At 50.7% G+C, this 27508-nt stretch overlaps 1 protein-coding gene and 1 long non-coding RNA gene across 20 annotated transcripts in view; one reads left to right on the top strand and one right to left on the bottom strand.

Moving 5' to 3' along the window:
• The window catches only part of JADE1 (jade family PHD finger 1), a 264676-nt gene extending 244616 nt beyond the window's left edge, over window positions 1-20060 (top strand). For 17 of the 19 annotated variants that reach the window (XM_036233485.1, XM_016155762.2, XM_016155765.2 and 14 more), the window contains 5 exons: window positions 2496-2663; window positions 3845-3961; window positions 7226-7747; window positions 12815-12932; window positions 16318-20060. In XM_036233485.1, coding sequence (XP_036089378.1) covers window positions 2496-2663; window positions 3845-3961; window positions 7226-7747; window positions 12815-12932; window positions 16318-17225 — 1833 coding nt within the window. In that variant the 3' untranslated portion in view covers window positions 17226-20060. The remainder of the gene's footprint in view (window positions 1-2495; window positions 2664-3844; window positions 3962-7225; window positions 7748-12814; window positions 12933-16317) is intronic. The other 2 variants (XM_036233484.1, XM_036233491.1) reach the window with 2 other exon arrangements.
• On the bottom strand, window positions 19186-25925 carry LOC118612414. Its single transcript, XR_004954844.1, has 4 exons — window positions 23512-25925; window positions 21335-21473; window positions 20085-20163; window positions 19186-19292 (listed from the first exon to the last, which is right to left on the bottom strand). It is a non-coding gene; the product is annotated as an uncharacterized LOC118612414 (long non-coding RNA).
• Between the last annotated feature and the right edge of the window lie 1583 nt (window positions 25926-27508).

The following is a 27508-nucleotide window of genomic DNA, read 5'->3' on the forward strand; positions in this document are numbered from 1 at the left end:
GTCCTGGAGACTGGAAGTCTGAAAGCTGGGTGCCGGCAAGGCCACGTCCCCGAGTCGCCTCCCCGCCTCTCCCAGCTTCTGGGGGTTTGCTGGCAGTCGTTGGGGTCCCCTGACTTGTGACTGCACAACTCTCTCTCCGCCTTCGTTGTTACATGGCGTCCTCCCTGTGCCATCTTATAAGGACACTGGTCAGATTGGATTAGAGACCACCGTACCCCAGAGTGACCTCATCTTAGCTCATCACACCTGCAGTGACAAGGGTTCCAAACAAGGTCACATCCCAAGGAGGTCCTGGGGTTAGGTCTTTAGTGTAGTTTTTGGGATGCTTTTCAAACTGTAACATTGGCTATTGTGTTAGTATGTAAACGGAGCTGTTGGAGACGAGGAAAGACCCCTTTCCTGGAGGGTGACTTCTTGTTGTCCCAGATGACAGCAGGGTGTGGGATGCCCGCACCCCCTGTGAAAGGTGGACCCTTGCCCCTGAGTAAGGACGGGCACTGGGTAATTTAAAAGCTTGTGACAATCTCATCTCTTTTATTTATTTTTTAATGCACTAATGAAGTAACCTGGATTTCTGTGGGGACACACATTCACATACACTCTTGGGCTTAAAAGGCTTTTCTGACTTATTTTCTTTGAATTCACCTGTTGATGCTGGGATGTGAAACTGAGACTTGTGTGGAGGTTGCTCGCGTGACTTGCTTGGGAAGAAGATTCAAGTTTGCTCCATGAAATTCTCTGATTATTGTTTTCTTTATATCTGCCTTTCGGCGTCTCAGCCGGAAGACTTTACCAGCTGTGTTCCTGCCCCAGGTCGCCCTGGTGAGAAGACATGAGCCTCCGTCTCTTGCTTTAGTCGTGTTGGAGCTCATCCTGGAGCTCTGGCTTTTCAGATCGTCTGGGACGGTCCCTGGGGTGACCGAGACCCCCTGTTGGGTTGTGGTGTCATGATCGTAAGCTCTGTGACTGCCATGGTACCTTTTTTTTTTTTTTTTTTTTTTCTGGTGGTATTAACTTGGATGCCATTTCATTTTACTTCCTGAGAAAAATTTTGTTGAAAGAGTATTCTGCATGAAAACTACTCAGAGCCCCAGTTTCATAAACAAGTTAACTGATATTGGGGTAGGCTGTTCGAGGTCTCACTGTGGCTTAGGGGCAGAGCTGGATGGAGCTGGACCTCGGCGTCTCTGCCCCCACCGCACCCCGCGCCTGGTCTTCTGTTTTTTTCTGCCATACCCCACATTGCCTCTTTTTCTTAACATTTCCTGTGGTTCATTCTTCTTTTGTGTTTTTCTTCATGGCTTGACTTTAAGGCATACTTTATTTAATCTTTTAATTTTGTTTAGACTTGTTTTTCCAGTAAAAATATTATCTCTTCAACTGTGCCTTCTCTAGATAAAGCCCGATAGACACGTCTTAGTACTTGAAACCTTAATAGTGGCATTTAGATGTGTTACATGTTTCCCAGTAAGTCTGCGCTGGCAGTGGCTCGTTCAGGGCACGACACGGCTCCTGAGCTCCGGTCTCGGCTGCTCAGCGCCGCTCAGCTCTCGCCCTGCGGTTTCCTCCTGCGTCCCGGGTATTCACATTGCTCAGCGGCTGTGTTCTTCCTGTCTGGGGAATCGGAGCTGTGGTGCTGTGTCTCTCGGCTTCCTGACTTGCAGTTCATTTGAGGATAAAGCTCTGAACAGTCTGGTGTTTTGAGAAGGCTCTGAATGTGCTCCTGGTCCATCCTGATTTTGTTTCTTCACTTTGGCCTTTTCTTTCTTTGAACCTTCTTGGTGACTTCAGATGTAAAAGCCTTGGTTTTGCTGTCTCGTGTAATTCTGCCTTCCCGTGCAAAGCAGGCTTTAGGTGTCAGCTAAGAAGACCAAGTTCTCTTTGTCCAGAAAGTCTCATGTTTCTCTCTGCGCCTGCTGTGTCCACTGGGAGGGCGCTGGGGCCTGGTCAGTGGCGTTTCCTCAGTTTGGGAACGAGGGATGCTCCTCAGTGTGCGCCTCGGTGTGCGTCTCGTTTCCATTGCTGCCTCGTGTGATAGCTTTGCAAGACTCTCAACTGTTCCGTGTTTTTTTCCTCACTTTGTATCCCACCCACATCAGAAAGCAGAGAGGACCAGCTGCCCCCGCTTAGCCCTGTACCGTGCTTTGAGGATTTCCTGCTCGGCACCTAGAGAGTTCGTAGAGATGGGTGGGTGTCTGTAGCAACACAGCAAAGCAGATGTTCTGCACACCTTCCTGTCCTCAGGTCGTTTCCAGAAGCAGCCTGTGGTAGATGAGTATGTGTCGTGCCCACCTGTCTCAGACACGCCGGGCGGCTGCTGCCATTTTTCCTGCAGGGAAAGGGTCCTGGCGACGTGGGCCGGTGGACCTGGGAGGGCCTCTGTTTTGCGGATCGTGCTGTTCAAATGGTGTTTTAAAATTCATAGATACAGTGGGAAAAATGAACCTTTTTTTCCTTTCTCTCTTTTCCTTGGGGTGTTGCCGCGGCTTTACCAGGCCTGCTATGGAATCCTCAAGGTCCCAGAGGGCAGCTGGCTGTGCCGGACGTGTGCCCTGGGGCTTCAGCCAAAGTGTTTGCTGTGTCCCAAGAAGGGCGGAGCCATGAAGCCCACCCGCAGTGGGACCAAGTGGGTCCATGTCAGCTGTGCTCTGTGGATCCCCGAGGTAGGTGTGGCTCTTGACAGTCGCTCAGCTCGAGATTCCGGCTTGTAGCTGGGGGTGGGGGTGGGACCCCATAAATAGGGGAAGTGACCCCTTTCCATTGCCGTCGCGTTCTCCCCTGACCCTGGTGTCTTGTCATGCCTGGAAGTCTGTGGGGACGTTGACCGGAAGCAGCAGCGAGTGGGACTCTTGGTGGTGGTCAGACTTGGCTGCAGATCTCTGTCACACCAGCCCTTCCGCTGCGGACACACGCTCCCCGGGGCAGACCCGCAGCCTCGCAGCTGTGGCTGGGGTACGGCCGCGTCCTCCCCCAGGACTGACTGAGTCCTGCACCTGGCGAGCTGTACACGCGACACCGCCGTGGTTACAGTGCCTCTGCCCTAGGTCACATTTTTGTGATTTTTATTAAAATTCTTTCTTAGCCTCAACCTTTTAAATTTCAGGTCTGGTCTAATTTATTTCAAGTCCCAGACCTTGACTAATTTAATTTGCATGGCTCACTGTGAGAATATCATTTGTCGTTCAGATTTCAGCATTTTTTAATGTGTAATTTTTGGTGCATTTTCCTACTGGGGAAAATTATCTGGGAACAGTTTGGGTTGCGGCTTCGTGCCTAGGGTCTCGGTAACACCGGACCTCGTGGTCTGGGACCGACAGGGATCTGGCTCAGCGAGCCAGGCCACGTATGCAGAGGACTTACTTATCTTGGTAATTTTCCACTTTGAATGTAGTAACCTTTCCAGATTGAAGAGAACAGTTTTCTTTACTGAGGGAGATTAAAATCAGCTCATGTTGACTTACTCTGTTGTCGACAGCCTATTTTAATATATTTGAGATGGCTTTTCAATCCTCCCACTGGTTTCGTGGGCCAGAGGTGCAGCACGTGGCCTGGTCATGATACTTGGACGTTCTGTTGTCAGACACTCCGGTGCGAAGTGAACGTCCGCTTACCTGAGTGTATCACAACCAGGGATGACTCCTGGGTGCGTGGAGGGGGTGGGCCTGGGACCGGCCGCCACGCTGCCTGGCTCTCTAAAGCGGGGTCTGCCTGTCCTCGGAGGTCAGGCGCCCTTGCACTGTCCTGTCTGAGGGGCGCCGGAGAGTGACGGATCGCTAAGTCTCGGCCACCCGCGCCCAGCCTGGCCTGACAGCCTGCCGCCCCGCCCCGCTGTCTCCCGGCCCAGGTGAGCATCGGCAGCCCCGAGAAGATGGAGCCCATCACGAAGGTGTCTCACATCCCCAGCAGTCGGTGGGCGCTGGTGTGCAGCCTCTGCAACGAGAAGTTCGGGGCCTCCATCCAGGTAACCGGCTGAGTCAGGGCGGCTCCCCTCTCCCCGTGTGGCAGGGCGTGGGGCGGCAAGGGCCCTGAACTGTGAGGCTTCGGAGATGGGGCTGGAATCCAGGAGGCAGGCGCAGGGTCTGCAGCTCGCACGAGGGTGCCGAGGGGGGATGACTCCAGCCGGCACGAACCCCTTTAGTTGGCGCGTTGTTTCCGGTGTGGCCAGAACCCCAGCCTTAGCAACCACAGGCCAGCTCAGAGCCCGCACACGCTGCAGGGGCGTCCCAGTTTGTCACTGCTGCCGCTGCCTGCTCCCAGCCTGGCAGCTCTTCCCGACACTCTGGGGGAGGACCGTTCCCGACACCCAGGGGTCGGCTGCCCTCATCCATTTACAGTGCTGAGCAGCAGACCTGCCCCTGGCTGACCCTGACACCGCTGGTGTCCGAGGCGTATGCGTGGGGCGTCAGGCCTTGGCTGCACCCTGTGCGGCACCGAGCCGGTGTGCTGATGCTTCTGCGTCTGGTGAAACGGGCTCCTTAGAGCACCGGCTGTCTGGAGGGACACCCACTGCACTGGGCGTTCTCTGCAGAAGCTGCTATTTGAACACAGTCTGCAGATCATCTGGTTCTTTTTGGCTGTGTGTGCGTGTGCATGTGCGTGCATGTGCGTGTGTAGCTTGCATGTAAGGTTTTGCTTGCATTTGTCCACACACAGACAGGTATAGAATTTGTCCACACACAGACAGGTATAGAAGACCGTAAGGTAGACCGGATTAAGGGGGGACACAGGTGCCACTCTGCTTCTCACGTTGTCTGAACCTCCACCTGCGTGGTTGCCTGTCGGGCCTCGGCCGCGGGCGTCGCCGGGCAGGCGTGCCTTCGGGCCGCCAGTGCTGCTGCCGATGCCTACGGCTGACGCTGGCGCTTCGGGAGGGACCGGCCCAGGGCCACGCGCTCTCCCTCGGTCTCCTCATCGCATGTGGAGCGGAGGTGCCATTTTGGGGTGGCTTCTCTCTCGATGCAGAAAACGCAACAGCTCAGCACACACTCCAGGAGCTTGGTCAAATGGCCAGTCCCACGTTTTAAAGGAAATGACCTCATTTGGCAAATCCAGTTTGTATTTTGGCTGATAAATATTTCTTTTGTTAAGGTATCCACTGACTGGTGGTTTAAAATTTTTTCATTTTACACGCCAACTAGTTCTGCTTTCCTTCCTTATCACTTCTCATGCTGTCCAAGAATCCCGACGGTAACAGACACTCGGAGGGCGAGGCAGGAGACAGCTGGTGGGATTTGGCCGTGGACCTTGGAAATAGTGCAGATTTTTGTATGTGAATATAATCTGCTTAAAACTAAAACATGACAAATGCCTTTGGCTTGAGAAGTCGTATTGGGAGAGAACAGGAGAGAAATGTTTTAAAAGCTCCAAAGTAAAAAAAGGCATTAGAGTTTGTGCGTGCATGTGTGCATACCCCTGTGAAGGCTTGCAGGAAACAAGCAAGCCGTGGCAAACCCAGGACAGTGGAGATCATTTTCTTCCAAGTCACCTCGCATTCTTCAGAGGGTAGCCTCTGTGTCCTTGCCCTGGCAGGCCGGTCCTGGTCCTCGCCTGGTGTTTACAGGGGGTCTGTTCCCTTTAGAAAGGAGCCGGTAAGATGGCTGCTTTGTTGCCGTTGACCTCTTTTTCCCTGAGCATTAATTGGAAGGAGAAGAGGCCAAAGAAAGTTGATGATTTTTCATATCTTCACAGAACGGACCAGTTTTATTAAAGAATTCCTCTCTGAAATGTCTGCAACTGTGAAGGCTCTGGTTGACGTTTCTGTAACATCTGTTTGCTGAGTCAACCTGAATCGGAAAACCCAAAGGAAGGCCACTTGGCGTCCTCACAGAGCCCTGTGTAAACGTCCCGCCTCAGCCCGTTCCTCCTCGGGCCGGAGGGCCCGGGTTCAGTGCAGCTTAAGCCAAACACAGACAGTGCCCCGTCTCTGCCCCCACGTGTGCTTCCTACTTGGCTGCGTGCCGAAAGGGAGGAGCACCTTGCGATGGTGGCCAGGTGTGTGTGTGCGTATTCTGCCACTAAAGCTGATTTCACACATTTCTTGGAATTGAGGTTATTTATAGATGAAATTACGGATTTCTGTTCATGTGCTTTAAGTGTTGATAATGACGGACCGGTGAAGGGAGCTGGATTTTCTGTACTTGGTAAAAGAGACTTTGTAATAACAAAAGAAATCGTGACTGGCAGTGAGTCACCTCCTGCATCCCGACGCGATCGGGGGGAAGCCCCAACTGCAGCCTCTGTCATTCACGGCTGTGGATTCGGGTCTGGCGAACGAGTCGAAGCTTCTCAGCTGGCACAGGGCCACCTGGTTCTGCTCCCCTGCGAGCCAGCGTCACTTGGCCTTGCAAGCACAGTGCCGCTTTTAAGGCACTGGCTTCAGTCAGCACAGGAACCTCGTCCAGGCCTCCGCCGGCGAGATCGGACGGGGGGAGCAGGGAGTTGCTCTCCTGCCGGGCTGCTGCTCGCAGTCTTCAGCCTCGGGGCGGGCGCGGGGCGCAGCCCGGCGACCCCTGGCCTCTCGGCACCCTCCTGGACCCCATCTGCCGCCCCTGCGGTCAGTCCCAGATGCCGCAGGGGGCGGCCAGCAGTGCCGCTCTGCTGCCCAGAGCCTTCTGCCCCTGGCCGGTGTCCTTGCCGGTCCCTCCTGGGCTGGGGTCTCCTTGTCTTCTGGGTCTTTGTTTTTACTCTCTGGGGGTTTTTAATCCGATTTCCTCATCTTGAGCAGCCGCTGGCTGCTTGGAGGAGAGCCGCCCCCTGCCACGCACTTCCCCACCGGCGCTGGGGCTCGCCGGGCTGGGTCCCTTAGAGCTCCGACCAGCCGTTCTTCTCGCGGTTCTTCTCACTCAGGCCTCCTGTGTGAACACTGACCGCTCAGAGCTGGAGAACCACACGGATGCCCCAGCGTGCGCGCTGCTCTTTGCGTGTAACCTGGGCCACCTGAGTTCGCGGGCTGATTGCGTAGCCGTGTCCACTGTGGGAGGAGATTGGGGTGCAGTTGCTTTTCTAGGAGAGTTAGGGTTCGGGTATAAAGCCTTTCACCCGATGCTTTTCCGTAACTGCCAGGCGTTGTTTCAAACCTGCCGGGGCCTGCAGGGCTGATCGGGCGACGCCACGGCGCAGGCTGCGGTGCAGCCCTGGGCAGGTGCGTGCGGGGAGCCTGGCCCCCAGGGCCTGGCACTGCCCTCCGTAACTCTCTCTCCCCTTGTTCTCTGCGTGTCCTCACCAGTGCTCCGTGAAGAACTGCCGCACAGCCTTCCACGTGACCTGTGCTTTCGACCGGGGCCTGGAGATGAAGACCATCCTGGCGGAGAACGATGAGGTCAAGTTCAAGTCCTACTGCCCGAAGCACAGCTCCCACAGGAAACCCGAGGAGAGCCTCGTGGAGGGGGCCACTCAGGAGAACGGGGCCCCCGAGTGCTCCCCCCGGAGCCCGCTGGAGCCCTTGGGCGGCCTCGAGCAGAACCAGGAGGAGGCCCACCGGGTGAGCGTCCGGAAGCAGAAGCTGCAGCAGCTGGAGGACGAGTTCTACACCTTCGTCAACCTGCTGGACGTCGCCAGGGCCCTGCGGCTGCCCGAGGAGGTGGTGGACTTCCTGTACCAGTACTGGAAGCTGAAGAGGAAGGTCAACTTCAACAAGCCCCTGATCACTCCAAAGAAGGACGAAGAGGACAATCTAGCGAAGCGGGAGCAGGATGTCTTGTTTAGGAGGCTGCAGCTGTTCACTCACCTGCGGCAGGACCTGGAGAGGGTAATGATTGACACTGACACTTTGTAGTGACTTAGCGAAGAAGATTGCGCAGGGGCCACCGCTTGCCCCGAGCAAGGAACGGTGGCCGGTCCATTCACTCTCAGACCTCTGTACATACGGCAGCAGGAGGTTGTGCTGGCTCCGGTGTGGGGCCGGTGAACTCACTGTACACGCGTGCGAGACGGCCGCGGAGTGGGGTCCTCCAACTTTCAGACACTCTCTTAATCCTTTTTGTTCTTCTGTAAGATCGAACAGGCTGTGTGTCCCCTTTATTTTAGAGCTAGTGGGAACCAAGCCCCAGGAAAGTGACCAAGGGGTTGGTTCAGAATTGTTTATAAGCCGAGCTAGACAACAGGATGGACTCAGTGAGCGGCGGGGCGGGCGGAGGCAGGAGGGTCCCGTCCAACGCCGGGTGCTGCTGACTGGCCCCACGCGGAGGGCTCAGCATGGCCTCTCTGGCCTCCCTTTCTTTATGGGCGTTCCCAGGACTGTCACGGAGCAGGGCAGGCGTGTGTGTGCACTTACACACACGTCTGTCACAGAAGGGACTCCGGGCAGTGAGGTGCTAAGTCATCGCTGGGCTGGGAACACATTATCGTGTGTGCGCGTGTGCGTGTGTCCGTGTCTGTGTGTCCACGTGGGTTTGGGATGCGAGCCTGGTGCACTGGGGCGCCGGGTGTGTCGCAGGGGCGCACCTGATGGCACTTCAGCTGTCGCTGCTCTGTGCCTCCCTCCCCCCGCTCCCCCCATTGCCCTTGGCGTTCCCAGGCTGTTCCTCTCTTCCTGCTACAGGAATGATTAGGAGCAGGCGCCCCTTCCCCGGGGCCTCTGCTCCCTGCAGGTGGTTTCTGTCTGACAGGCCAGCTCACCAGGGCTGCGACTTGGTGCCCTCTGTGCCTGGCCCTGGGCTGATGGAGTTCGCAGGTGCTCTGGGCTGGGCTGGGCTGGGCTGAGGCTTCCGGCCCGTGGCGGCCTGAGCTGAAAGGCAGCAGCACCTCGTGGCTGAAACGGTGAGCCTGTCTCCTCGAGCACCTGTTGTGTTAGTGGGGAGCGATGCACCTGCCTGGGCAGGACGGACTCAGAGATGGTCTGAGAGTGTAGGCGAAGAATAGGGATGGATTGAAGTGCCGAACCAGAAGATCCAGCTCTCACAGAGCCCCGCACGGCCTGCGAGAGGCGGCCCGAAAGCACATGCGCTTGTAAGTGTTCGTTAGAGACCCTTCAGGATGGCCCGAGTGCCAGCTCCTTGCGACGCCCTTTCTGGGACCAGGTTAGGATCCGGCTTCAGGCGAGGCGGGCGGGCGTCAGAGGAGGGCTTTGAGGCTCTCGTGCTCCCGCACCCCACCTGGTGGTGAGTGTGAAGACGACCTCGCCTCCCGACCACATGCGTGTGGCGTTGTTGTCAGAGATGAGATTCGGAGGGGTTGGCTGGGGTCCTGGCGAAGCCACTGCCCCCTCGCAACGTCCGCTGTACTCGGGGCGCATGCGCTGTGGAGCCAGGTGGTCTGCAGGAGGGAGGACGAGAAGTCTGATGTCTGGACTGTGTTTGTCTCACAATCACCACAAAATAAAAGTGTAGAAAATGCTTGTGGTATACTAACTCTTTTCTGTACTTAAGTTCCTCAGATTAACACACACTTATAATTAAATTCTAAACATTTTTTTTGGAGTCACCACTGTTGCTTTTTCAGTAGACTGATGCCAAGCAGGGAATGAATCAGGATTTCTGTGTGTGTTTGTGCGTGTGTACGTGTGTGTGGCATTACTTATATTTGTTAAGGAGCCTAAGAGATTTTAGGGTGTTTAGTGTCAGTTTAAAAGGGGCTTATTATAATGAAAAATATGTTTTCCAAAATTTGCCATGAGGCTTGTTATAGTGGAGGCTTTAAAAAATCGAAACCTTTGCCATGCCCCAGAGAGCTTCAGTTCTTGTCATTATACACAATGTATTTGGCCAAAGGTTCCTCAAGGCAGGGGTGACATCAAGAACAAGTCGTGAGTCAGCACTTTGTTTTTCAGTTAAGTTAGCGTTTTGCCTGATTTGCACACTGGTACTTCGTAGCAGGCACACAGACTCCGCACATGGAAGAACTAGCGAGGGGTGTGGCAGTGCCTAAACGGACAGATGAGTGGCCTTCGTCAGAAAGGCAAACGATTGACGAGCCGTGATGGAAACCACACCTTGGGCATTGCACACCCGGGAGCCAGTTCTGGATCAGAGTTAGGTGACAGGACTAGATTTCAGGAGGGTCTGGGAACGTAATACCTTTGCAAAGACGACTGCCGATGTGCGTCAGGTGGCCACGTCCCGTTCCCCAGGCCGCTTCAACTCTGGTGGGATTTCTTTCCCCTGAGTGTTGTCCTCTGAAAGATGCGACAAGCAGGAGTTCTGCGAGTGAGCGCTCGCTAGATAAAGACGGCTGCTCTGCACCGCTGGCTGGGGTGTCCAAAGGCGCCACGTCCCGGGGGCCCGTCCCGGTCAACACTCAGTGGAATGGTCACCTTCGAAGGTCTGGTAGAGGCTGCAGTTGTCCCTGAACAAAGCCATGCTACGCTTTAGTGTTGCAATAGTATTGCAAGCAGTGTTCGGGACTCGAGAAAACCCCGGAAACCTCTCGGGTTGCTGAGGGCGGTGGCCCTCAGTGTGGCCCCCGACCAGCAGCGACGTTACCTGGACTCGGAACAGAGATGCAGATGTTTGGACCTCACCTCTGGTTCTAGCAGCTCGGGATGGGGGCCAGGACTCTGGGTTTTAGGTTGCTGCTGCTGTTGGGGAAGGCCCAGCTCAGCTCTAACACGCACGGGAGAGCCCCCCCCAGGGGCTGGTGTTCGCTGGTGCCTCCTCCATGGCAGTTCACCTGGGGAAAGGCGAGGCAGGGGAAGAAGTCTGTGAGAGCCGTGTGCAGGGAGGGCCAGGCCAGGTGTTTTCAGGACAGAGCTTCAGTTCCGCTCTCCACACGCAGGCTGCCGAGGCAGGCCGTCCTGTGAGCAGTGCTCTGTGCACGAGGGAGGGGGCGTTCGGGGGCCGGGTCCTTCTGGGGCTGAAGTGTTCCAACTGAACGTAACTTTGCTTTTTGGGGTTCTAGTTACAGGTTTCTCACCAGAGATCGCAGGGAATATAAGTGGTGTTTTCCTACTTAGCGGCCAGGGTGGAAGCCTTTCCTGGGGGAAGTGGTTGAAGCCACCAAAATTAAATTGGAACGATACAGCCTCCCTATTTTCTACTTCCATAAATTCAATTAAGAGAAGACAGATGTGCCTCTGCTGTACATCTGACTTGAACAGCAGGAGAGCCACCTGTCTACTCCTGGAAGTCAGAATTTGAAGCCACTGCCTGTTTCCAGAGGTCAGATCCGCAGCCTTCATGTAGAAACTGTTCTGTCTTCCAAAAGTTTTGAATCTGTGATGTGGCTCTAGGTCCCACCTCTTTTTGAGCTTCCACCCTTAATCGCTCCTGGGTGGAACAGTATTTATCTAAAAGAACAGCCTGTTAGCCACGCCCATCCCGAGTCGCAGGGTTTTGATAGAGGACACCCACCCCCTGGCCTGGGGGTCTGAGGCCAGCTGAGAAAGGCCGTGCTTTTAACAGGGTGAAGGACGCCGAGAAAATGTTCGCTCAGACACAGGGAGAGTGAGTTGCTTTTCAGGTCTTTAATTTTAAGATAAACTTTCTTCTTCTTTATAATCAAGAAGGGTTAGGAAGATCCTAGATGGCGAACGAGTCGGTTAGGGGTGCAGGGCTGGCGTGGCGTTTGGCTTAAGGCCAGAAATTACGCCGCGATTGCAGACGAGGCTCCTTGGCCACAGCTGGGATCCTTAGCCGAGGTGTCGGTACGAAAGCCCAGGGCGGTCTTGTGTGTGTGGCTCGCTGCCACCCGCCCTGCCAAGCGGGAAAGTTGCGACCTTTGGACTTCTATTTCAGGGCGGGCAGGGGTCACCAAGCGTAAAGAAGCCGTGGCTTCTGGGAGAACGCAGCCATGCCCCTGACGCGTGGGAGCTGATGGGGACACACAGTCCCTTTTTACTCCTGCCACTGAGCCCACCTGGGCGGGCCGGTCCACATCTTCCCCAGGAAAGGTCGAATTGTGTATCTTCTCTGCTGCGTCTGTTTGTGTTTTCAGGCCCATGAACTTGCAGTCAGGTTTACCGATAGGTCTGGGGAGTAATTCCTTAAATTTGTTTCTGTACTAACTGGTGACAGGTGGCCTTAAAAACGGAATGCATGTAAGTGTTGATCCGATAGCATTCGCTGGAACGTGCATGTGGTCCCCGTTGGCTGCACATCAGACCGAAGCAGAGCTCTTAGCACTGGGGTCTTTTCAGTGACTGACAAATGAATCGGGGAGAGGGTGGTGCCATCTTTCAAGTGACGCAGAGAGATGTCGGGGCAGCAAATTCCCGGCAAAGCGAGAATGAGGCCCCGAGACGTCACACTGTGCAGGCGCACTTGCTCCAGGAGTCCAGAGAGTTCAGTGTCCGGCTGACAAGATTACTTGGATTCTTGGTGACCATTAGGTCTTGCAGCTGGTCCGGTGCAGGGACTTTTTTAGGTGGCTCATTCTCGGCCCTGGACCCTGTTCTTACCTGGTTCTAAGAGAAGATGCTCGATAAAGCGCAGACCAGGCGGCTTCTGAACGACTCTAAACCCCCAGACGATCCCACTCATGGAGGAGGAAGGTCCCGACGGGTGATAAGCAGAGACCTTTGGCAAAGAGGTAGCAGGTCTGGACTTGGCCACCGGCCACCGATGGCCTTGTCTTCTCTGCTGGGACGAGCCCAAGGCTGGGTGTGGTGGAGGCGGCAGGGCTTTCGTGTGAGTTCCGCAGGTGTTTCACAGCGTAGCTGTTGCTGCTACAGCCTGCACTGAGGGGGTCTATGTAGGGTCCCTGTTAGCAGCCCAAGGGAGGTTAGAGATTGAATAAAATGTTTAAAGTGCCTTTGATTTCAAATGTCAGTCAAGGCCCTAATAGGACAACTTTTCTCAGGTAAAAAAAAAAAACAAAAAAAAGCCACAAAGTACTGTAACAATGTATTGCTCACTTAGAATCTTTATTCTCTACATTCTAGGTTCGGAACCTCACTTACATGGTGACCCGCAGGGAAAAGATTAAGCGATCTGTGTGCAAAATCCAGGAACAGATATTCAATCTTTACACTAAGCTCTTGGAGCAAGAAAGAGTTTCAGGTATGCATTAAGCCCGGGTAGGTCAAACAGTAGGGCAGAGGTGTGTAAGCCTTAACGCTCTGTTAAGGAAAGAAATAATGGTCTAATTTTCTTTCATCTATCCTCCAGAAGAATCTAAGCACAGACTTTCAGATTTAAAGAAATCTATAGGCATTTGAGGCATCATTGTATAAGGAAAAGGGCTAAGAATCTGACCTCAAATTTGGGTGGAATCCTATAACCTGCATCTACTTCAAGGCCAACACAAGCATGCCCCGAGACCCCCAGGTCCTCCTTGTTGCCTCATACGTAACTTGAGGGAGACACCTCAAGCTGCCTCTTAGGAACTGCTGCAAGGCTCACGTGACACAGTGGCTTCTGCATGCAAAGCCTTCATGAACGCAGGGTCCCAGGGGCACCTACGAGCACTCGGACGATCTAGCCTTGGGCCCATGTGACGTGGTCCACAGATCGTACGACTGCATATGCGAGGCGCTTGTCCACGTTTAGAATCCATTCTCAGTGGACTTCATTGGTGTGGGTGGAGTTTTGAATACTTTGGAGAGTCAGCACCAAGCATTCATTCATTTAGCGCCTTCCATTTCACATTGCTCCGGACTAAGCAAAGAGAGGAGGGAAATCACGCAGTTACTTGGAGGTCAAGGGCAAAGTCTGGCAAGTGGCTTCACAGCTCTGGGGCTCTGCTGACCTGTGAAAGGGGTTTGGCCCAGAGTCGCAGTTGCCTTTAGCCACCAGCATGTCATCGGCAGCCCTGGAAAGCATGCGTCGCGGTGGTGGGCCGGAGATCCGCCGAGTGTGGGCCAGAGTGTGGGCCAGGTGGGCGGAATCGCGGACTCACGGAGCAGGTGGCCCTCGCGGCCCCGCGGCCCGTCGGCTCTCGAGCGACGGCACCCGCATTCAAAGTGCTTGCATTGTAGAGTCGCGGCCGGCTCACTCTTTCATTTTTCTGCTTTTGTGACTTTTTGTTACTGTAGCTTCTTTCTTATGACCCCATAGAAACAATACGTTGTTATAACCTATTATGTCGAAATCCAAATTCTGGCTTACTAACACCAACCAGAGATATATGACTAGAGGGACAGCAGGTCCTTGAACAACGTCATTTTGCTCAACATGATCTCATTATAACATTGAGGTGCCATAGGAACTTCATTCTTGTTTATATCAGTTAGCCCCCGGTTAAACTGCTTTTGTTATGTGTCCTTTTGCTTAAATTTGTAGAACCTTTTGATGATGCTAAGTGAAGATTTGCTATAAATTGGTCACTTGAACAAAGAGAAAAAAGCCTAGAGAACATGAAATGACATTCTCGAAGTAACAGTTTTAGTGGCATCATCTTATTAATACCTGAGACATTTTTTTCCCAAGAGGAAATATTTCTTGGCTGTATCAAGCTTATATCGTTGGCTAGAGTGTAGCTGTAAGACTTTTAAAATCATTTTTTATAAGCAGGGTGTCATAAGTAACAGCAGTTTCATTCAGATTCTGGAGAGTGAACTTCTGTCTCTTCATTCGTCGTTTCCACTTGGGTGCAAATACACGGGGCCGCGCTTACCCCTGGCCTTTGCACCCCTGCATGAACAGGGGAGGGGGAAGGCTGTCTGGTGCAGCTCCCCCAGCCCCCAGCCCACACCCAGGGCCACGAATGCAGGAGTTTGGACACTGGAGGCTTTCTGCGACACTCGCTAAGTCTTCGTGTGCCGAGTGATTACCTGTAAACATAAGCTGTGAAGAGTGTTTGCATCTGATTTCGCTAGAGTCATTTTTCATGGATGTTGCAGGCAGCATTCTGCGTTTCATGGCTGAGGTTTTTCCTTGGGTAAGTGGTCGAGACTGAGCAAGGTGAGGGAGTGTTTTGTGTGACCGCTGTAACGCAGACCTTCAGAAGTCCTGCTGCTGCCGCAGAGAAGGAAACCCAGCCCTCCCTCCCGTGAGACGGGAGCCATGCTAGGTGGGCGGCTTCGGAGCAGCATAACCCTGCCCACGGGATGCCACAGGGACTGCCGAGCAGACCCTGTGGGGCGCGCCGGTGTGCCTTTTCCAGTGTTAGGCTGTCAGCGGTGTTCTCGTTTGTGTAGGTCAGCCTCCTGCCTTGTAGATGGAGGACTCCAGGTGAAGCTGGGCAGATGGCCACGATATAGAGGTGTCACTCGGGGTCCCTGGTTTAAGCTCTGCTCTGTGATTCTGAGAACTGGGCCGGGCCATTCCGCTGGATGAGAGTCCTCAGTGGAGGTTGTGCTTATGGGGGTTTGCGAGTCAGAGACTCCTCGGAGACGTGGATCCCAAGTCAAGTAGACAGAAATAAGGGGCAGACTGTCAGCCCCCCTTAGCTGGGTTCTCCCGCACTTCGGCAGTGGCAGGAGGCGGGCCTCCCGCTCGATCCTGCGAAGGCAGGCGCCTCGGCACGGCGGGCCGAGAGACGGCCGCCCCTCGCCTGGGCCCATCTCATGTCTGGAGTCGCTGGCTCGGCTCCGTGTCCGCTCAGTGGCACGTCCTGCCTGGGACGCTGGGCGGACCCTTGCTTTCCTGGTGGCCCACGCCTCACGGGGGACGCACGTGGAGAGTGGCCTCTGCGTTCTGCCAAGGCGCTGGCTGGAACACGGCCCTCCTGACGGCCCCGAACCAAGCGCAGCGATGTAGCTGTGGCCGCGGGAATTCAGGTCGTCACCAGCATTTAAAACAAGTGAAACAGAAAATGTCACAGTGTGTACCAGATGACGAAGGCTGAGTTCGTGAAAAGTGAGTTTTATTAGGTGATGTGAAATTCAGTTCTTCCTGTGATTTGCATCAGAAATGTTTTAAAAAACACCGATTTAGCTTATCCTCGTGTTGGACGACAGTTCAGTCTAACTCCACGGTCAGCGCATCTTTAAGCACTGCCCACGAGTCAGGAATGACTGCGCGGCCGTCCGGCGCCCGCTCCGTGCCCTCCCCGGTGTTCGTCCTCATGGCCCCGTGAGCGTGTAGATGCTCTCGACACGCAGACGCTGCAGTCTTCGCTGCGGCCGGTGGCTGCGGCCCGTGGAGCAGGTGCTGCTCTGGGTGGACCCGAGTGGGGGGGCGGCAGGGCCTGGCCGCGCGATTCCCCGGGGAGCATGTCACCTGCTGTGTTGTAAGGAAAATACATTCCTGGAAAAGATGTTTCATGAGAAATTCCATGAACTGCAGCTGTTTTAGAAAACATAGCATATTAAATTGAGTATGTGATTGAACGTGGATTCTCATGGCAGATAATATTCTTGCCATAAAAACCAGTTTTAGAAGCCGGGCGGTTGCCTGTTCTTTGTGGGGTGGGACGTGTGCATCAGTAGGGCCGAGCCGAGGGTGGAGAACTGCATCCTCTCGGATTTGCTGTCACTTTTCTGTCTTCGTGGTTTTCCCGCAGGTGTGCCTTCTTCCTGCTCCTCCTCCTCCCTGGGAAGCATGCTTCTGTTCAACAGTCCTTCTGTGGGCCCCGACGCCCCCAAGATAGAGGACCTGAAGTGGCACTCCGCCTTCTTCAGGAAGCAGATGGGAACCTCCTCGGTCCATTCACTGAAAAGGCCGCACAAGCGAGACGCGCCGCAGAGCGGCGCTGGGGCTGAGGGCCGAGCCCTGCTGAAGCAGCCCGACCCGTGTGGGCGACGGGAAGGCGCGGGGGCCCCGGAGAGCTTCCTGAGCTTCGAAAAGACCTTCGCAGAAGTGCGCCTCCTGTCAGCACAACAGAAGAATGGTGTGCTGACACCGGACCCCGGGAGCAGGGGGGACCCTCGTTTTCACTGCGATCTCGGTAAGGAGGACGGGAAGGACAGACCTTTCAGACAGAGCCACAAGCCTCTCAGGCCCACGGATGTGGCCCAGAGGCATCTGGACGCCACCAGAGCGGCCCCCTCCCCTGGGGCGGGGCAGCCCGCGCCCGGTGCCAGGAGGGAGCCGGCGCCCAGGTGCAACGGCTCGCTCGGCAAGGGGAGCTGTGACCAGGCCGCAGTCAAAGTGCCTACCACGCCCGCCAGCCCGGTGAAGAACTGGGGAGGGTTCCGGATTCCAAAGAAGGGGGACCGGCAGCAGCAGGGCGAGGCCTGTGGGGGGGCCTGCCACCAGCACCCCGAGCGCCCCTACCTGGGCTCCGGCCGAGCTGCAGCCAAGGAAAGGGCCAAAAGCAAATTAAAACCTGACAGTGAGAATGACGGGTACGTCCCTGACGCAGAGATGAGCGACTCCGAGAGCGAGGCGCCAGACAAGAAGTGCACACAGGCCAGCGGCACCATCGGCAGGAGACCGGACATCATCAGGAGGAGCATCCTGGCCTCCTGATGACACCGCGAGGGCGCCGGGCTGGCCACGGAGCCGCTGCGAGCGCCGCCAGGGGCACGCGGACCCCAGCTCACCTGAGCTGCGCACACCCACGTTTACTTGCAATTCAGATTGGATTTTTTTTCCGGCATTTACAAATTGTTGAGAAGTGTTATTCGCAACTTGTTGAGGAAACACAGGACTCGATTGTAACCGTAACACACTGCTAAGACCAGGAGCTGAGTTAAACACTAACATGAGGATGAATGGAGTCGGTCTCTGAAGAGGGCAAGGCGTAAAGAAGCCGCACGAGTCTTTATGGCCCTCTGTGTTCTCCCCAAAGCACAAACCTCTCGGTTACCTGAATGGACGGAATCAGACACAGTTGCTGGGAAAGCCTCACACACCATTTAATAGCCTATAAAACCCGTTTTCTAGGACTGTGGTAGATCTTGAAACCCTATTTATACTTTGGCCCACGGGGCTGTTTTTGTTGCATCACAGTATGCAGCCGGCAGCCCTGCAGCTTCAGGGACTCCAGGGAATTCATGTGTAAACACAGCAGATGGGGAAGAGCACGCGTAAAAGAAAGAAGGGTCATCCGGGAAGATCTGCTGTCGCTTGGAGGTCTGGGGTGAGTGCAGCAGGGTCTTGCCGCCCACAGCCATGGGACGACGCTGTGGGCGCAGGACTGGTGGGGGTGAGTGAGGCCGTTAAAGGGTCTGTCTGAGAAAGGGCAGTTGAGGTCCCATTTTTTACCAGTCCTCTTCCCTAACCACTGTCTCTTGGGCCAGCTTGGGATTTACCTGCCCATCTGGCTTCCAACAAGACAACGGCTATTCAAGTCCAAGCAATGAACTGCCAGACTCTGGTGGGTCGCACTTCCGGGAGCCAACCACTAGTGCGTATGTTGGGGAATCCGGGCTTCCAGTGTGAACGGATTCCTTAAGAAAAAGGAAAAAAAATGCGAAATCGGTTATATTTTAAAAACAATAGAAAGGCAGTAAGTTGCGATAACCTGTTACCATTGACCAAGTTTATACAGGAAAGAGATTGACATGTAATAAGTTTTCTGGAGTCAGAGTTCTAGGCTCTAATTTGTAACTTGGACTTTCTAATTGCAAATGGCAATAACTAGTAAGTTATCAGCAATAATAAATTTAGCATTAAATTTGAGTACAATGTTCTGTTTTTGCACTCACTGCAGTGCACATGTATTAAGACAGTGGATAGTGTTAAGGTCCTGTTAATTTTCTTTGGAATTCAATGTACTTGTGAATCAAATTTAAGAGAAGGAAAGTTTAAATAGTGAGATTTAGAATTATGGGTACTTGGAACAGCCCAACTTCCTTTAAATTGCCCCTTAGTTTGTTAATATCAGTTAACATCAGATTCCTAATTCATTTATACATCTGTCTCCACGTGGCAGGGACATTCTGATACTTAACGAATAATGCTTTGAGTTCTGTAGTTACCTTTCAAGTCTTCCAGATGTCGACAGCAAACGGCTTATGAATTCCATCTTGCTATGCAAGTTTTATCAATGATCGAATAGATCCGATGCGTCCCCATTGTATGTATGACATTTCCAAACCAAGTCTTAACTTTTTGAATACATTTTAGTAGCTAATTCAGGGGAGGGGAAAGGATGACCCAGGTTTTCAGATTGACTTATTTTTGAGCCGTGGGGCTCATTTTGAAAGACTGCTGTCCAGATAAGCTGTTGCTACAGATATTAGAAGTTTCTTATGAATCCAAGTTGTACATTCACTCATAGCCTAACTTATTAAAAGTCAGATTTTTTTTTTGCATATGAGCAAAAAACCTTTTGCTGAATACAGAAGAAGGTGGACTCTATCTTTGACTACGGCAGCAGCTATGGGTGAGAGGAGGAGATACAGAGGGATAATTTGTCAAGCCATAGAAAGAAAATCTAAATTAATCCTAGTAAGTGTATGGCCTCTCACCATTTTAAGAGGTACCAGATTCATTTGCACTATTAGGAATGCTAGTTTTGTGCAAAAATAATGCCTTACCTGTTTTTCCCCCGCATTTAGGTTGAAAAGCTTTCAAGCGTTCCAAGTTATGCTGAACCAAAAAAAAAAAAAAAAGAAAAAACAAAAAATAAAAAAACCCACACAAAAACATAAAAACACAAAAAAGCCCACACTTTTTCTTCCTGCTTTGAAATGCAAATGGTATAGAGCACGGTTTCTCTGACAGTATAATGATAGCTTTGTGAGTTAGTTTCCTGTCCTGCTGGGAACCCCCTAGGAGGCCACCGTAAGCAGCCACCCACCCACCCGACCTACCCACTTGCACTCTATTAGTATGGAACCATTTGCTCTTTTTTTTTTTTTTAAGCTTTATCTATCTTTCCTTGTGCATCCTGACCAAGAAATATCTTTGATTATGATCAATGTATTATGTCAAAATGTAGGCTAGTTAAACTTTTGTAAAGTTGCCTGGAATGTCATTTGTTAGGTTATAAACAAAATCTAAATGAAGGTTATATGTGTTGTGTACAAATCTTAATTATTTTGAAATGGACAAACGTCATTACATTTGTAACCTTGTACAGAGGATTTTTCACTATGTGCCTAGCTTGGTGTCCATTCAGCTAAAATTGAAAAAAAAAAAAAGGTGCATGAAGAGTTAAAAATCAGAAATTAAACAAAGTATATGTAGAGATGACTATTTTATATGACATGGCCCAATCCTGTATTTATTTCTACCCCCTTTTTGAAAGTATTTATAAAACTAGTCAAGGACAGCTGTATTTTTTTGTTGAACTATTTAGTAGAATTTGTGCCTTTTTGTCTGTATGTGAATAAATGCTGTACATTTTGCAATACATTTTCAGTGTCTTTTGAAATCTACCTTAGCTCCGCGTTTGGCAGTGCATAGCGGTCCGGAACCGGTGCATCGGCCACGTCCCAGCTTAGATGGCGAATGCGAACTGTAGGGGGGAAACACGGCAAGATGGGGACGAGCAGAGAGCACCTGGGCTGCTCTCTGGGCACCTCCAGTGGGGAGACCCTGGAAGGTGATAATGCTGCGATTTTTGTCTTCCCCGCCTGGAGTTCCTTCCAGAATACATACAATGTAGATCCCAAAACAACCAGTTCTTGAAGCACCTTAACAATTTAGGGTCAGAGAGACCCAGGTTTAAAGGCTGAACTATATAGTTTTACTGGTCAAATCACCTAACCTTTATAAGCCTCAGTTTCCCTTCTAAGAACATCCTAGCATTTCACTGGGTTTACTGTGAAATTTAAAGCAAGCTCACGGAGCATCTCATGCAGTCATGAAGCAGGCATTAGGAGATGGTAGGCTATTTTTACGATTAAGAATGAGACATTTCTCCAATATTACATTGACTGATGAGCCTTCTGAGGCAAAGGTTATTCCTGAATGAATAAGGCTCCGAATGTATATGTAAAGCTCTTCAAAAAAAAAAAAAAATTGTTTTTAAAGAGCAGTTTCATTAAATGCATTCTTTGGATCACCAAATTCTGGAACGCTAGGGCAAATCTGCATTCAACAAAGAAGACTTGTCCAAGATCACGGCTTCAGGCACTGGCGGAGCGGGGGCCTGAGCCTTAGTTCTGGTTTCTGGTCGGGTGTTCTCCCTGCCTGAAACAGTATTCATCCAGTCACTGCATGCAGAATGCAGCGCGGGATGAAACGCACCTCTCTACACTGGGGACAGCAAGGTGGGTCCTGTATTCTCACAGACTACAGTGACCAGCAGCTACAGCGGGACAGTACTACCGTCCCTAGTTGATGATTTTTGTAAAAATTTTGACACACCTTTTTTTTTTTTTTTTTTTTTTTTACATGGATTGTTCATACATTTGGTTAAAAGCTTGTTTTTCTCCTTGTTCCTCCTTAGTGACTATTTACTTCCATGTTGCTTGCTCAGAGTAAGACCCCAGAGAGAAATAACTGTGATTCTTCCTACAAGGTCTTAAAGTTGAATAACCACAATAGTCCCCTAGGGAAATTAAGTCCCCAGGAACCAAGGGAAGGGCTTATCGTCGGCAATTCTGCAATATGTGATGGGAAATGTGGCACCAGGGACTCATGTTCATGTTTTTTACCCAGATCACGTAGAAAAACGGTTTTACCTCTGAAACATTAGCCATCTGCAGCAAACTTCTCAATTAACTTCAAGGTTGCAGTCTTCAGTGTGATTTCTCTTTAATGCTCAGAACTGCATTAGGTGATGTGTTGTAGTCCGGGGCAGAACAGGAGAGCTTCGGTTGCCTGGTTGATGAAAGAGAAGACAAAGAACACAATATGTTATCTACTTCCTTGGCTTCAACTATTCTCTTCGCTGCTGCATTTGATCCCTGTGCGAGCCAGCTTTTCCTGAGCTCTCACGGACTGCTCATTGGCCATTTCCTCTGGGGTGCACGCAGGTGCTTGAGATGCGGGAACTCCTCCTTTCCTATACCCTGCCATAGAGAATGTCACCTAAGCCTGAAACCCGGCAGTCCTTGCTGAGTCCTTCAACTCCCATAGCCAAACGGTGATCCAGGTCTATGTACTGCACTTAACATCTGTTCAGTATTTTTCACGTCTCTTAATCTCACTACCACTTGCCATGCAGTTCAGGCCTCCCCATCTCTTGTCTAGATTATTGCGGCAGCATTTTATCCTGTTTTCTTGAGTCAAGTCTCGCTGAAATTAATCCCTCCTCCCACCCAATTAGCAGCAACCTTGCCAACGCTATCTCCATGGTGATAACTTATGCAATTAAAAGCTGATTTTGTCATTCCACATAGCCTTCAGGGAAACCTCCAGACTTTTCCAGATAATTACAAAGGCTTGTCGTATGGCAGGCACTGGTCTGTATTCCATGCATATTAAATTGTTTAAACCTCACGACACGTGACGCACTATTAGCTAATTTGCAGATGAGGAAACAGGAACAAAAATTCAAGTTATTTTTGCTCAAGGTCAGTCAGTGGTAGAGCTGGGAGTCAATCCCACCCAGTGTGATGGAGCCCCAGGCTCTGACGCCTCTCAGAATAAAGCTACGGTTCACATGAAGTTGCGCATGTGCTTTTGAGTGAACTTTAGGTTAATGAATTTCTAGAAAGTAAAGCTAATAAGCTTGGCTTACTGCCCTATGTTAATGTACCAACTGAATGACTACGAGCATAAGCTAATGGATAATGAGTAATACGGTCAGCTTGCGGTCAATCCCTGCCATCTAGGGAAAATGGAATTAGTTAATTTAGTGTCATATACATTTACATAGCACACGCAGACCCATATGTACAGACAAAATACATGCACATGTGAGCAAAGAAAATAGCATTGCTATCAGGGACTCAACAGCCATTGTCTATATCCTGACACACTGCTTGGAAAGTCGGAGAGTTATTTAAAATCGCAGAGTTTCTGGATGAATCAAGAATTAGGACTAATGCCTTAAGATTTTAAAGCGATGCTATGCGGAATCCTCAAATCAGTATTTCTGCGATATAAAGTATAATGCATCTGGTTCGTTTTCACAAGTAAGGCAAGCAATGATTTCCCAAGTTAAACAGCAAAGATAAAAAGATACCATGCGCCGTGCACTGTCGTTCCTACTAGACAGTGACGTCTCCTGACGGTCTCGCTGCCACTGGCTTACATGCAGCTGGGCGCGACGCAGGGCATTTATGCTGACGGGTTAATTATGGTCGTTTTACCCACTAAATAGACTAGTGCCAAGTCCTAAATTTTGACACAGGAAATCATACAACATTTTATCGACCACTTTACAAATTAGCTAAACACAAGTTAACATATATCATGATTTTGGGGGTAGATTTAGTAGGTATTTTTTGGTTAAAATTTCACCACCCATTAAAGACATCTGGAAACTGTCAAAGGAGGCAGACCACTAACTATTAGAACTTCGTAGCTTAGATCTATATTTACCACTAGTTACCTGACTCTTCAGGTTATGGCCAATTTCTTTTTAAGGACCAAAAAAAGCCCACTACATATTAAGATGTTTTGCTTAGGCCTAGAAAGTTTTCTATGTAATGCATATAATTTGACAACCAAAAGGGCTTTTGGGGCTAGAATTGGAGTCAGAAAAGGCAAAAAAAAAAAAAAAAAGGAGGGAGGGAGGGAGGGGAGAGGCCGGGGCGGGGGGTGGCCATAGCTGCTCAGACTTGTTAAAAATAAGGTTGATACATGCAAAAGTGGAAGAAAGAGTTTCTCGAATCCTGCTTTGCATCTGTATTTGCCACTAAGAACACAGATCCTTGAGCTGAAAAGGACGATGGATCCTGGTGAGAGTTACCTGACGTGCAGGGCGTGCTAAGTCCTTCTATGGCAGACTCGAAAGCCCGTGCCGCCACTCTGCACTCCGTGATCCCGAGCACACTGTCTGTCTTCTGTCTTTGGAAAGGGAATGATAGTCTCTACCTCGCAGGGTTGCTGGATCATGAGATGGTGAATGAAAAATGCTCCCGAACGCCTTACACATGACAGGTGCTCAATCGCTAGGCATTAACACAGAGCAGCATGTTTACTGTAGATCCAGGGAGAGAGTCCCTAACGGATTCTTTTGGTTATTTGTAGAAATGTAATTATAACTCCTCTTATTCTTCTTCTCCTATAGTTTATATGAAAGAAGATGCTAGTCTCATATTTTTAATCTTCACAGATCTAAGTGCTAACAGATTTCCTTATACATCACATTATGCTCTGATGGCTTTTTATTCTTCGGAAAAAAAAAAAGGATGAAAATATTGAATGAAAATTTCCATGATGCCATATTAAAGGGCTTAAAGGGTTTAAAGAAAAACCTAAAAGGAACAAGCAGTGTTTACTAGGATGCTGCATGGATTTACTTAGAAGAAACCCATCTGTCTAACTTTCTTCTTGGACAAGATTACTGGATTAGGTCTGAAAAGCATGACAGTTGTGGCACTAATGCACTTTAGCTAGGCAGAAGGGTGGCTCTTTCTTGATGTCTTTACGACCGTGTGAAAGCAGCAATGAGGGCCAGACTGACCACGCCTCGCGGGTCCTTCTCAGCTGCAGGAGTCGGTGGTTGGTCTGCTGTGAGAGACTGACCAGACTCAGCTCTATTCAGTTCTGACCTTTTCGATGACTTTAACAAAAACAAGTGGCATGTTTACCGACTCTGTAGATGACATTCGTCGTAAGTAAAAAACTGTCATCGGTACGAGAAATAGAGCAGTAAAACAGAGCAGAAACGGTCCCTGTTCTTAACAGGTACCACACTGGATGACAGAATTAGGAGCTCGAGTGACCTCAGTGCACTGTGTTAACAGAAATAAATATAAAGCGATAAGAGACCAGTGTGGCTTCTGGGGCAAAGACATGGCTTAGCAACAAAACCTTTGGGCAAGGCTTAGGATTTTAGTCAACAATATGCTCAGTATCTGCCAGAAGTGTGATTCAACTTCCAAAAAAAGCCAGCAGAATTTTAAACTGCATTAATGAAAGACTCTAGAACAATAATTCTCATGTTTTCTAATTTTAAATACTGAAGAGAAACTTTGTGTACATTTCCATGAACCACTAACTACAGTAACTCTCAAAGCATGCTCCCCTAGAGAACGTGTTGGACTCTCGGGGTGGGGGGAGAAGGGAAGAGTGTGCAGTTTACAGCCATATGCATCCCCTGGAAATTCTACGGTGCTGCCCCACACTTAGGCTGACGTCGCCCTCTCTCCACATCTCTCAGTTACGATCTAGAACAAAGAATTAATAGTTTATGTCTTGAATATATGTCTGGTTCTGGGAATAAGACTCATGCATTCTCAGCATACCTGGTGTAAAGCAGGTCCTCAATTATTACTGAATGAGTGATGATGGTATGATATGAGCAAATTGGGGTGCATGTAGAGACCAGAGACCAAGGACTCAAAACCAAGTGCTCTGAAGAGGTGGCGATGTTTACTAAGTGCAGGGAGAACATGATAATTATTTTCAAAAGTCTGGAGGCCTGCCGTATGCGGTAGATGGTTTTCCTCTGTCGCACAAGGTAGAACTAAGGCAGGGAGACGCATTTCAGTTCAAGGTAAAGAACTTTCTAACAGTCGAAGCTGTTGGAAAGCGGGCTGGGCCAGCTCGGGGGAGAGCGAGCTGCCCCTGCAGTGAATTTCAGCAGCTGAAATTCAGAATGTTCATTTAAAAAGAAATAAACTGGAACAGACTCAAAGTTATCTCTCGACTGTTACTCTCATCTGCCCCACTCCAATACACTTTCTGAGTGGGGGTGCAGCGAGCACACTGGGGGTGATTACAGGCGTGGGGACCGTTAGGGCATTTTGCGGTGAACCCTTGGGCTGGACGGCTGCTTAGTGCAGATTCTTCCAGGTGGGTGGGTGCAATGTTATAAAAAATTACTTTAAAGATGCATTTCCATCCTGGGATTTTTGTTATCTAAGTATGTGCACATTTATTTAGTCCCTACCTATTTAGATACTAAGAGCATCGCTACTGTCCCGAAAGCCACACATTTTTATAAGCTTTAAGGGCTGGTGAGGGACAGATTTGTTTTTGTTGTTGTTATTAATTCGTTTTATTGCAATCACTGTATTTAGATGCAGTGCTTACGGGCATTGTTTTTCTTTCTCCCGGACCCTAGTAAAGTACAGGCACGTAACACGAGCTCAACAGACAGATGCTGACTATGGATACAATGAAAACAGTTATCGTTCTGGCCGTTACAGTGCGAACACTCACCTCAAAGAGGATGTAGCGCTGAAGGTCCGAGCAGGCGCCAGGCCCGGCGTCAGGGAGCACCAGTCGCCTCCGCCCTGCACACGCGTCTGTATGTGTACATGCTTCGTTAAGTAAACCAAAAAATTAATCATTATTTTTGATAAAATGTAAAAAAAGCTCATTATAGATTTTTTTATCGTGGAAAAATTGTTAAAACATTGTGGTTAAGGTACGGACTTTATAGTAAAATGCTTAAAGTGTTCCTCACCCGTCCTTGGCTTGCCTGAGAACTGGCTTGGCGGCCCGCAGGTGTCTGCCGAGCAAACGATGCGGCCAGGCCGTCCGTCTCTGGGGCGTTAACAGACGGCCGGCTGGCTCCGCGTGCAGGCCCGCACACGAAGGGAGGAGAGGTGATCATCTCTTTTCTTCCTCAGGGAGACACCATAAACAAACGTGAATAAATAAAATGAACTAGCCGTGCTGTCCTCGATTTCAGATTTATATAAATTTTTTTTTCTGTTTCCTAATCGTTTACCCTGTCTCCTAAGACACAGTTCACACATAAATGATGCTTGCTGTGTGAGTGAAGTCAAGACTGACCAAGATGAGAAATATCAAAAACTTCACTACATTTTTGCATTAAGAAATCATTAGATAAGAAACCTTTCTAAAAGAAAAACCACCACGCCTGCCCAGGTCTGCTGCTAAGGACAGGTCAGAAAGGCCTGTTATCTGCACATTACTAGTCTCTCCTTTTTTTGGAGACTAAGTGTTTGAGGAGACTTCGAGAGGTGGTGATTGATACTAGAATGTAAAGTGTACACGCCTATGGCCAAAGCTCGGAGAAAGTGCTCTCTCACTGATTGATTTTGCCTCAAATAAACGAGTCTGGGAAGTTAGATTTTCTTTTTGAAAAAAGATAACAACTTTCATTCTATTTGTCTAGAATGTTAGTTTCTGAAGTGCTTTCTCCTACAGTCTTTTTTCTTTTTCTTTTTGTCAGAATTCTAACATCCCTGATTAAAAATAATGAAAATTAGTCTGGGAATGATATGGGAAGGGATTTACATTAGAGGATCAAATGGGAAAGTCTTTAGGAAATGGAAAGAAGCTACGAACTCCCATCTAATCCCCGTCACGGCGGCGCTACTGGTCTCCCGGTCGCACGTGACACCCGCGCCGTCTGCCCTGCTACTCACGGGGCCGGGCGTCCTCCTTCCTGCGGGTGGCGCTGGATCCCCTGGGGACAGCCTCCTCACCGCTCCTGCTCCGCCGTCTTCGATGACGCCTCTTCCTGAGCTCGTTCGACGAATGAAGACGCTTTCCAGGGACCTGTCCTTAAACACTCGCTGTCGGTTTCTGGACGGTGACTGCCTGCCCTCTGCGCGGGAAGAAAGTCTGCCGAGCGCTAAGACTGCAGGGCGGACGGCAGCGGACAGGAGTCTGTTGGCGAGAGCCGCGGAGGAACAGCGCGGCCGCACGATCCAGAGCGATCCAGCTCGGGGCATGGCGCGGCCTGGGGGTGCAGGGCGGCTCTCGGAGGCGGCCGCGTCTGGGGGCGACGTGGCGAGCGCGCGGGTCGGGGTGCGAGCGGAGCC

Source organism: Rousettus aegyptiacus, unplaced genomic scaffold (genome assembly GCF_014176215.1).
Source record: "Rousettus aegyptiacus isolate mRouAeg1 unplaced genomic scaffold, mRouAeg1.p scaffold_m13_p_16, whole genome shotgun sequence".
In the NCBI taxonomy this organism is placed as follows: Eukaryota; Metazoa; Chordata; class Mammalia; order Chiroptera; family Pteropodidae; genus Rousettus; species Rousettus aegyptiacus.